Source organism: Sorex fumeus, unplaced genomic scaffold (assembly GCF_029834395.1).
Source record: "Sorex fumeus unplaced genomic scaffold, SorFum_2.1 ptg000061l, whole genome shotgun sequence".
Classification (NCBI taxonomy): Eukaryota; Metazoa; Chordata; class Mammalia; order Eulipotyphla; family Soricidae; genus Sorex; species Sorex fumeus.
The window spans coordinates 13,055,269-13,067,272 of NW_026606118.1; the positions used below are offsets into that span (position 1 = coordinate 13,055,269).

Genomic DNA, 12,004 nt, shown 5'->3' on the forward strand with positions numbered 1-12,004 from the left:
GAGTACCATGTGTGGCAAAATAAATAAATGCAATAAAATAAAAACCATTCAATGAGCAGCCACAAAGGAAACCGACAGTAACCCCTGCGCACTGGAAAGACGATACAGAGAATCATCTGGATTCAGCACATCCAAAAAGATTTGTTTGGGAGAATCTTAGCGCAGAGCTTAAGGTGCTTGTTTTGCGTGCAGCCAACCCTGGTTCAATCCCCAGCACCACTGGTGTGCCTCAAAACCCAAGAAATACAATTTAAAAAAAAAAAAGAATTAGCCTAAGCAGCCTCTCCTATGAGGGAGGACACCCACAGGGTGACATGAAACTGAGTTTGCAGCCAACGGGCCCAGGATTCTCCTCTCCAGAGAGATCTGGAATGCAGCCAGGCTTCAGGCAGCAGACCCTCAGGGGAGGAAGACCAGAGACATCCACAAGCTGAAGAAAACGCATTTCTTCATTTATTCCTAAGGATCTGGATCCCACACCCCCCCCCCCACCACCAACAACAACAATGGCTGTCGAGAAATACGTGTTTGATGCCTGCTGCAAACGATCAGGAGGTGAGAGATATCATCTGCTCGTGCACCAAGAAAAGCGAGAGCCCGTCCTCACAGCTGAAACGCTCTCACAGACGGAAGCCTTCCTTCTGGATGCACGAGGCCCCTGAGAAACAGAGTCGCCCCTGTGAGCTGCCTTTGATACCACCTGTTCTCTCTTCTTGACCTTGAAATCTCAGAGACCCCCCACTAGCCCCTCGATGCACCAAGCAAGAGGGCAGAGCAGGGAAGTTGCAGGGAAGCAACGGATTCTGCGGAGAAAAGAGGAAAGTCTTCCTCCCTCTGCAAGAACACATCAGAGATGCTCAGTCTCTCGGGACAGGAGATTTTTTTTTTCTTTTTGGGTCACACCCAGCAATGCTCAGGGATTACTCCTGGTTTTGCACTCAGGAATCACTCCTGGCGGTGCTCAGGGGACCATATGGGATGCTGGGAATCGAACCCGGGTTGGCCGTGTGCAAGGCAAATGTCCGACCCGCTGTGCTATTGCTCCAGCCACGACAGGGGAATGGTCTGAAATGATCTTTTTTTTTTTCCAAAGAAATTTTCAATTTACTTTTATTTTAATTTTTTTATGTTTTGAAATGAAAGGCCCCTGTAAACATAAAGTATATATATTTTTTTAAATTTTTTAATTTTTATTAGGGAGACACCATGAGGTACAGTTGTAGACTTACAACTTTTTGTGCTTGGGTTTCAATTATACAATGATCAAATACCCATCCCTCCACCAGTATCCCAGAGAGGCAAAAAAGTATAGTTGAAGTGACATCTGCACTTGTTTGTTCATTGCAGCACTCTTTACAATAGCCAGAATCTGGAAAAAACCTGAGTGCCCGAGAACAGATGACTGGTTAAAGAAACTTTGGTACAATTACACAATGGAGTACTATGTAGCTGTTAGAAAAGATGAAGTCATGAAATTTACATACAAGTGGTACTACATGGAAAGCACCATGCTAAGCGAAATGAGTCAGAAAGAGAGGGATAGACATAGAAAGATTGCATTCATCTGGGGAACATAAAGTAACAAAATAAGAGACTAACACCCAAGAATGGTCGAGATTAGTACCAGGGGAAGGTTTTAATGAGCTCAAATGCAGTGTGAATTACAGGCACACTGGCTGGCTCTAACTTTCCCCTCCTAAGTGAGAAGGACCCGGCCTTAGCTGGGCTTGAAACCTGACCTCATCACAAAACACTGCAGGCTGGAGGGGACCCGCCCACTCCCCCCTGGGCAGAAAGGCCCCCCCCCCCCCCCCCCCATAAACAGCAGTGAGGATAGAGAGCTGACAGGCACTGAGCTGGGCCCGCCAGGACAGCTCAGATACCAGAACATGATTCATGGAAGTTGCTTGTTAAGAGGGAGAAAACAGGGGCTTAGAGGGGTAGTACAGTGAGGAGGGCGTTTGCCTTAAGAGTGGGCTGACCCAAGTTTCCATCCCCAGCATCCCATAAGGTCCTTCTTCGAGTACAGCCAGCAGTAATTGCCGAGTGCAGAGCCAGGAGTAATCCCAGAGCATTGCCGGGTGTGACCCAAAAGCCACTGTAGCACTGTCCTCCCATTGTTCATTGATTGGCTCCAGCAGTGCCCAGTAACATCTCCATTGTGAGACTTGTGGTTACTGTGTTTGGCATATCCAATACGTCACGGGTAGCTTGCCAGGCTTTGTTAAAAGCCAAAAACAAAAATCAAAAGTCCCGAGTGCCTCGGGTTTGGGGGGGGTGGGGGGAGGGCGCCAGAGCGGTATAGCAGAGTGGGTAGGGCGTTTGCCTTGCATGCGGCCGACCTGGGTTCAATCCCCGGCATCCCATATGGTCCCCCCAGCACTGCCAGGAATAATTCCTGAGTGCAGAGCCAGGAGTAAACCCCGAGCATCGCCGGGTGTGACCCCAAAAAAGCAAAGATAAAAAAAAAGTACCAGAGAGAGGGTGGTACAGCTGGGTCACTTCGGGTAGACCCAGGGATCAAACCTGGAGTCTCCACCACCCAATACATGTGCTGCTGTCCACTGAGCTCTCCTGGGACCAACGCACACCGGCACTATTCTGACACCAGGATTCTCGGGCAAGGTAAGAAGACCCGGACGGTCAGTTGGGGTCAGAGGTACTTTCTCCGCTCGCACAGACCAAGTGATCTCATCCTGGGAGCAGCTTTTCCTTTTAGGAACTGGGCGTGTTTGTTTTTCCCCACTGTTTTCTGCAGTCAGCAAAGCCCCTGACAGGGCCCTCAAGATCAGACCTTCTTCCGGTCCTTTCATAAATCAGAACCCCTGCATGCCAAACGGACACACGGGGATTCGATTACAGCATTAACCACTCACATTTTCCTTTCAGAGGATAATGAATGACGATCCTTTGTCTCACAGTGCCTAAATCCAACCCTGACTTCATCAGTCAATGTGCTCACAGCTCAGCATGCGAGAAAACTGTCCAAGACAGCTGAGTCGAAACAACATGAAAGACTGAGTCCTTCCTCCCTCCCTCCCATCCTTCCTTCCTTCCTTCCTTCCTTCCTTCCTTCCTTCCTTCCTTCCCTCCCTCCTTCCTCTTTCCTTCCTTCCTCATGGAAGGCCCCTCCAGAATCAAAAACAAACAAAAATAACCCCACTGTAGTCTCCTAACTTCACATCCTTAGAAGAGCACTTGAGTTGGCGGAGGGATGAAAGGGGAGGAAGTAGGGGTGAGACGAGGCACTTTGGATGGCCCAGCAAGACGAGGAGGGTAACTGCTGACCTGCTCTGGCCAGACCAGCCTGCACAAAGCGCTTTGTGATACCACTTTGCGAGTATCCATGCACACACACACACACACACGTAAGGACACACATACGTATGCACACACATACGTGCACACACGCACGAAAAGATGCACACGACTGCACCCACACATGCATGCAAACACATATTCACACATGCATGCACACATGCACGTAAACGTGTGCACATACACGCACACACATGCACACAAACATGCAAACACATGCATTCAGACACGCACAGGCACACATGTGCCACATGACCACATACACATGCACGCAAACATACAAATACATGCATTCACACAGGCACACACATGCAAACATACATGCATACATATGCACACAAACATGCAAACACATGCAGTCACACAGGCACAGGCACATAACGCACACGCATGAGCACACATGTACATACATGCACACACATGCACTGGCCTGTGGTCTCACAGGGGTTTCAAGCTGAAATGCGACTTCCAAAGCTGCTTCCCCCAGAAGCACTGGAGCCGCCGCCAAGAGTCTAAGGGAGGCGGATTAGCTGTTACTATGCTGGCGTCCCCCAGCCCTGGAACCTAACACCAAGGCTAATGTTACAGCAGCGAGAAACCCCCACTCCCTGCCCACCGCCCAGGGAGGTGGAAAGGAGAAAAGTCGGCCACAACCTACGGGCGGGGGGAGGGGCTGGAAGGGAATCGAGGAGAAGTGGACGGTCTCCAGACTACGTTTCACTCCCATCTCATATAAGGCCGCTAGTTCGTTTCTCCCGAATTTCATTTTTCCAGCTCAAACTCTGAACCCCGAAGACAGTCACATCTAGAGACCTGCACAGCCCCTGTATGCAATTCCACAGATTCATTCATCAATCCCTTCCTCAAAGCTGAAATACAAATGACCCAGTTCAGCAGTCTGAGCAAAATTTCCTTTCACGAGAAGATTGTGCAAATTGTCTGCCACACAGGCAGGGGGAGATGTGGAAAGGGGAGTGGGGGGATGGGTACCGGGGATTTTGGTTGTGGAAAACGGGCACTGGTGAAGGGATGGATGTTTGATGACTATATGAAAGTTTTGTTACTGTACCTCACGGCGAATCAATAAAATCAATCAACCAATCAATAAAACAGAAAGTTCTTCTCACAGGTGCCTGAGAGATATTACAGAGGTTAAGACGCTTGTCTTGCATGCAGGTGATCTTGGTTAAATCCCCAGTACCACATATGCTCCTCGAGCACTACCAGGAGAGATCCCTGACCAGAGCCAAGAGTAAGCCCTGAGCACTGCCCGGTGTCCAATAAATAAAGTCTGTTCCGAGCCAGAGGAATGTTGCAGCGGCTCAGAGCAGCCGCCTTTCAGCCTATGGTCATGAGTCAAAATCCTGGGTGTCCCACATGCACCCCACACAATTATGGCAACTCTGCTGTTGGCACCTGCAGCTAAGCTGTCTGTGGTCCCAGGGGCTGCAAGTGGTTTCCAGGTAGGTCACAGTCAGGTATGCATGAGCACCTGAGAGGGGTGCATGCAGACCTCAACACCCGGGGTTAGCACCCCAACAAAAAAATACATGAGCACCACAATCAAGATTTATTATGTGACTCAACGGGGAGCACCAGCTTGGTGAGTCCATGTGCCAGCCCCGGCAGGTGTGTACCAGTATGAGACTATCACAAGCAATGAGTGTGTGAGTGCACAGCCAGGCATGTGCCATCCACAACATCAGTGAGCCTGAGGGCAACGGAAGGAAGGAATTCCTCCTGGAAGTGCTCAGGGGACCATATGGGATGCTGGGGATCGAACCCGGGTCAGTCACGTGCAAGGCAAACGCTATCCCCGTTGTAGTTATATACTACAGTCCCTCAGTCTGTATTTTTAACCGACAGAGACCAAATATGGGGTCAGGGAAAGACTTCAAAGGTCTGGAGTGCAAGCTTTGGACGCTGGCGCCTGGGGGTCCAATCCCCACCATCACGTGAACCCCCCAACTGAACAGCACGGTGTGGGGGGCAGCCCCCCTGAACACCAATGGGCGTGGCCCCCAAAGTAAGGGTGAGCGCTGATGGTTTGTACAGTCTAAGGCAGCGCTGTTCTACAGTTGGACTGTTTGCTTTGGGGACACACCCAGGGATGCTCCGGGCTTATTCCTGGCTCTGCACTCAGGGAATCACTCTTAGGCGGAGGGGGGAGGAGGGAGGAGAGAGGGAGGGTGGGGATCATATGGGATGCCAGGTCAGCTGTGAGCAAGGCAAGCTCCCTCCATCTCTTGGGCCCAGCGCCTCTGCTTTAAAGGACCAAGGAGCTCCCAGAGAGAGACTAAAGAGCCCCCAGAGAGAGACTAAAGAGCACCTTCTAGGAGGAAAACACGAACCCAGAGGGTTCTCCAGGGAGCTGGAGCACTTTACTCGCCCTGCCTCTTAGGATTTGCCCCAGTACAGAGGGAAGGTGATTCGTTTCCATAATAAAAAAAAAAAATTAAAAAAAAAACCTTTGAAAGATGCCTTTGTTTTTTCACAGGACAGCTACAATGGGAAAAGCATCCTGACAGCTGTGAAAACAGTCGATCGCCAATGCCAGCGTTTTTCTCTTCGGGGCTGGGTTTTCTTTCCCTCCGCCTGAACCCCAACCGCATAGTTCAAAAGCCCCAGCTGCACCCCTGCATTGTCTTGAATAGGCTGCCACCTAGTGGCAGTCACTGGGAAACACATCCGTTTGGGCCACAGGAGCATCTGCCTAAGGCTGATTCCTGGGCCAAGGGGGTCCCTTCCTGGCAGTACTCAGGGGACTCTAGATGGTGGTTGGGTGATCAAACTGGGGTCAGCAGTGTGCTAGGCAAGCGTGCCATCTCTCTAGTCTCCAAATTTTCAAGAAGTTATTATATTAGTCATCCTTGCAATCCTATAATAAAATTGTATAAAGTTTTGTAAAATTATAAAATTTGTTAATTTTATAATTAAAATAATAAATAAAATTAAAATTAAAATATAAAAAACATACCCAATATGCCAAATACCAGTAACAATGATGGGTCTCATTCTCCTAACCCTGAAAGAGTCTTTAATATGACCCTTTTTAAAAAATCTCAGGGCTAGGATGAAGGAGACGTTACTGGGGCCTGCTCGAGGCAATCGACGAACAACAGGATAGTTGTGGTCGTGATCATTAATTTTATTAAGATTAACAAGTCTCACTATGGAGACGTTACTGGGCCCGCTCGAGCAAATTGATGAACAATGGGAGCCCAGTGCACAGTAAATTAAGATTATAAAATTGCAATAAAATGTCCAGAATTTTGCTAACGATTTTTTTCCCTCTTTACCCTTAAGTGAAACTACTCTGTAATGTCCTTTAACATCTGCCCTTGTCTGGTTTGGGAGTAAGAAAAAGGAGGTTGTCCCCAGACGGGCAGTTTCTTTTTTTTTCTCCAGAGAAATCTCTTTCATTTGTAGGAAGCTCAGTCTATAATGTATTCAAAATCACCTTCAGTGGTTTGGGTTTGCCGGTTTGTAGGGGGGATGGAAGTCCTGAATGTATCCAGGGTCATTTTACACAGATCCTTTTTCGAAAATTACTTTTTCTAGGAAAGCATTCACTTGACACAGATTTTCCAGTCCAGCAGAAAACCATGTTTATATTCTCCTGGTGATGAAAAAAAGAATAAGGCATTTCTGTGGTTGAGTCTCCTGGTTCGTGCCTAGCCTGGCTGGTCATTATCCTTTTGTCTTGATTATTTTGGCTACTGGTGTGTATTTTGTTAGACCTCTGACTTCAGGATTTGTTAGTAATCTCTCACATGGATTTGTTTTCTGTTGCATGACGCTGGTCTCCAGTGCTTTCATTATCTGAGGTTTTCGGCTCCTTTTTTCTCTTCTTTTTCTTCGTTTTTGTTTTGTTTTGTTTTCCACGAGTTGGGGGTGAGAGGCAGATAGAAGCCGGGGCGGTTGCATGCAAGACAAGCATCTTTGGGCCCTAATTATTTTCTGCCCAAGCAAAATTTCCCATGAGGGGAACTTTCTTTACGATATTCATTTTCCTCCCCCAAACACTGAAAGTTGCCTGGTTGCCCCGATTTTAACATAACACAAGATTTCGTTGTCTTTTTTTCATGAAACATGAAGTTCTGAGTGTTTCGCCCCGGTTCTTTTTATCTCCTTCCAGTTCAAAAATCCTCACATCTCTTAAAAGCCAGAATTCCCTTAGAGCCACAGCTGGGCTCAGAGCATTCAAGCGGAAACATGATCTTTGTAGTTGGAGCCCTTTTCAACCCCAGAAAATTGGCTGAACCTGACCTCCACAACTTGCTTCCTGTCTCCATACTGCTCTCCTGGGCACATGGAGAACCCTGGCCTTTCTCGGTCCTTGGGACTCTCTGAATAATATTTACGCTTGGGCATCTGTAGGATAACACTGTTCTGTCCTTTCTGCATAGCCTCAGGTAGCTTAGGTTTATTGGGTTACTCCCATCATAGTGCTCCCATTCCTCTGTGTTTATTTGTAACTTCTTTCTTTGTGCTCTGTTGACTTGTAAATATTGTTTTTCTCTTTGCCCTAAGTCCTTTTTCATTTTTCATTTCATCATCCTGTTAATCGTCGATTGCCTCGAGCAGGCCCCAGTAACGTCTCTTTCATCCTAGCCCTGAGATTATATTCACGGCTCTTTAGGAGAATGAGACCCATTCTCCTAAAGTCCTAAATCCTTTGCATTAGTTTATTCAGAGCAATGTCCTTTTTGTATGGACACAAGAAGACATGCTTTTGTAATGTGACTCTCAGTGATATTCCCCTCCTGGGCATCTGTTCTCTCACCTAAGCCTCAGCTGCCTTTACTTCCTAATGCCCCCAAAAGCAGGGTCCCAACAAGGGACTGGATGGAACCAGAGCAAGTAGTAAACTATGTGCTACCCTGGCATCAAGATGGGCCTGGCCATAAGCACTAACTTATAATGCTTAACTATAAGTTAAGAGCTTGGTCATGGACAAATGCAATCATGATCCAAAAGTAGTAACTAGATTTGGACCCTGCTAGGGTCAGGAATGATTAATCTGGCCTGAGCGCTATAGTCTGAGTCTGTGGCAAGATGTTCCCAGGAGAGCTGCCCTACAAGTCTCAATGTTATCTCTTACTGTGTCCATACAAAAATAGCTAGTATTGATATGTTGATAGTTCTTGGACTGAGGAAAAGAGAAAAACACCTTTAGGAGGTATTTTGCCTGGGGCAGTCAGGAAGGGCTTTAGTATACCTTTTAGGTGGGCCCTCAGGAAAGGCTCTCTTATGTTGATTTTGCTACCTGTCTGGGTGCAGAGTCAGCCCAGAGTGCAGGGGAGTTGGAGACCAGAGAGAAGAGAGAGAGAACAGGACAGCAAGATGGACCACGAAGAGGCAAGCAAGGGGGAACACGTGCTTGGAAGAACCTGGGTCCTCCATAACATAAATTTCTTCTATGGGATAAACTTTCTTGTAATAAACTGCTACTAAGATCAACCAGCCTGGCCCTCGTCTCTTCCTTCGTCTGCCCTTGGCCAACAGCCGTGCCGATCCAGGCCACACACTGAGGCTCAAGAGCACCAAACACCGGCAGTGATACGGGCCGTCCAGAGAGCCCGTGAACACACAACCTTCAGCGTGCATAGTTTTTTACAGGCATCCATCATATTTACTTGACTTAAGCCTCTGTTGCCCTAACTTCCTAACACCCCCAAAATGAGGGTCCCAGTGAGGGATTTGGATGGAACCAGGACAAACATAAGCTATCCTGGCAGAGAAAAGGAACAGGTTAAGCACCGTAAAATGTATAATCAATTAAGAGCACACTCATGGAACAAACTCTGTCATGATCCAAAAAGAAGGAACTGAATAAGGACCCTGCCAGGATTAGGAAAGATTTACCTGGCCTGAGGACTGTAATCCGGGATAAACAGCGAGTCTGTCCCCAGGAAGAGCCACGCTTTAAGCTTAATTTATCTCTTACTGTGTTCATACAAAATGACTAGAAATATTATTAAGTAAATTTAACATGATTATTTAAATGGATTCCTAGCTAAAGAGGGCTGGAGCGATAGCACAGCGGGTAGGGCGTCTGCCTTGCACATGGCCGACCCGGGTTCGATTCCTCTGCCCCTCTCAGAGAGCCCGGCAAGCTACCAAGAGTATCTCGTCTGCACGGCAAATCCTGGCAAGCTACCCACGATGAATTCGACATGCCAAAAAACAGTCACAACGGGTCACACAATTTGTTGTGAGATGTTACTGGTGCCTGCTCGAGCAAATCGATGAACAATGGGAGGACAGTGACAATGACAGTGACAGTGACTAGCTAAAGAAAGGAGAAAGCAACAGCCCTAGGTGAGATCCCACCTTTGAGTGAGCCTCCTAGCAATCTAGAGTGCTGAACCCCCAGACGAGATTTTGTCCTTGAGTTATCTCCTAGAACTTCCCCTGAAGGAGGAAGTTTATTGTCTATTGATTGTTTATTGTTTATTGTTATGAGTTCGATTCCTCTGCCCCTCTCGGAGAGCCTGGCAAGCTACCGAGAGTATCTCACCTGCACAGCAAAGTTTGGCAAGGTCCCTGTGATGTATTCAATATGCCAAACACAGTAACAAGTCTTACAATGTGACTGGTGCCTGCTCAAGCAAATCGATGAAAAACGGGAGGACAGTGACAGTGACAGTGACAGTTATGATAATGTTCACCCCCACCTATGTGTAATCCCCATCCTTCATGATTTCTATATAACTAATGCTGTGAGAAAAAAAAAAAAAACGCTGATTACCAATCAGCCTGTGGCCTTGTTTCTCCATCCCATCGTCTCTGTCGGCTGGGAACAGTTCTCGGCCACGGGACGCGCCCAGGCTTGAACACACAGCGCCCTACCTTGCCCTACCTTGCTCTGTAGCTGTGGGGTGTCCCAGGGCGCACTCATGGTCAGGGAGCCTCGTCGCTGGAACAGACACTGCAGCGCCGCCTCCAAGGACCCGTGGGCTCCAAGCACCAGCACCTTCTTTCCTTCTAGATCAACACCTGGGCACCGAACAGAAAAGCAGCATGAGGGTGGGCTTGGGGCCTCTCTCTGTGCGCCTCTTGCTTCAGGGAAAAGAAACGAGGTGGTTGGGGGGGAGGGGGCGGGTAAGGAGCCCAGGACAGCAAGGAGGGCCTGTCTGGCACTGGCCGGCCCGGGTTCCATCCCAGAGGGTCCCACAAGCACCTGCATTCCTGAGTGCCAGGAGAGATTCCTGAGCATCGCAGGGTAGCACTGTAGCACTGTCCTCCTTTTGTTCATTGATTTGCTTGAGTGGACCCAGTAACGTCTCCATCATGAGACTTGTTACTATGATTGGCATATTGAATACATCATGGGTAGCTTGCCAGGCTTTGCTGTGCAGGCGAGATACTCTCAGTAGCTTGCCAGGGCTCTCCGAGAGGGACGGAAGAATTCAACATAAATGAAATAATAAAAGTTGAAGGTACAATGTCAGGGTCAGAGACTAGTCAGTACAGGGTCAAGGCAGGCGCCTGCCTGGCCTGAGGCTGACCGTGGCTCAGTCCCCGGCACTATCTGCTCCTCAAGTGTCGCTGGCTACTTCGAAACCCTCTCTAAAGAGAACGTGAGTATCAAGGCCAGAGAGACAGTGACAGCGGCCCACCCAGTTCTGTCCCTGGCACCACCACAGAGGGTCTGCTGAGCTCATGGGAGTGAGCCCCGGGGAGGGCACCTACCAGACTTCTCCAGGAGTTCGAGCACAGCTCTGGCCACAGGGGAAACGAAGCACTCCTGGGCATCCCCTCGCACCAGCTTGCCCAGGTTTATATCCGTAACGCTGAAAGGGAGAAGGAAAAAAAAAAGTGGGTCTAGACGCGCTCATCTGCCATGAGCCCAAAGCCAGCGACTGGTGGGAACCACTGCAAAATCGGTGACATGTGTCGGAGCGATAGTATAGTGGAGAAGGCATTTGCTTTGGATGTGACTGACCTGGGTTCGATCCCCGGCATCTCATAGGACTCCCCCCCCACCACCAAAAAAAAAAAAACCTGCCGGAGTAATTCCTGAGGGTAGAGCCCTGAGCATCACCAGGTGTAGCCCAAAATAAACCAAAATCAGAAACAGATTAAAAAGTCAGCAAGTGGCGTGGATGAGGGGTGAAAAGGACTCTCATTATTGATGGGAATGCCCACTGGTTCAGTCTTTTGAGAAAACAATATGGGCATTCCTTCAAATATTAGAAACTGAGCTTCCATATGACCCAGCAATACCACTTCTGAGAATATATCCCGAGGGTGCAAAAAAACACAGTAGAAATGACATCTGTACCTAAATGTTCATTGCAGCACTGTTCATGATAGCCAGAATCTGGAAATAACCTGAGCGCCCGAGAACAAAGTTAAAGAAACTTTGGTACATCTACACAATGGAATACTGTGCAGCTGTTAGGAAAGATGAAGTCATGAAATTTGCTTATATGTGGGATGGTCATGGGGAGGATCATGCTAAGTGAAATGAGTCAGAAAGAGAGGGAGAGACAGAGAAGGACTGTACTCATTTGTGGAATATAAAATAACGTAAAATGAGACTAACACCCAAGGACAATAGAGACAGGGCCAGGAATACTGCTCCATGGTTGGAAGCCTGTCTCATGAGCTGCGGGAGAAGGCAGCTGGCATAGAAAAGGGATCACTAAGTCAGTGATGGTTGGAGGGATCTCTCGGG

At 48.2% G+C, this 12,004-nt stretch overlaps 1 protein-coding gene across 1 annotated transcript in view; it reads right to left on the reverse strand.

Annotated features, from left to right (window-relative positions):
- Positions 1-12,004, reverse strand: part of MTHFD1L (methylenetetrahydrofolate dehydrogenase (NADP+ dependent) 1 like) — a 200,012-nt gene that overhangs the window by 159,593 nt on the left and 28,415 nt on the right. Inside the window, exons 6-7 of the mRNA XM_056126017.1 lie at positions 11,017-11,117; positions 10,184-10,320 (exon numbers count right to left, since the gene is read on the reverse strand). Coding sequence (XP_055981992.1) covers positions 10,184-10,320; positions 11,017-11,117 — 238 coding nt within the window. The remainder of the gene's footprint in view (positions 1-10,183; positions 10,321-11,016; positions 11,118-12,004) is intronic.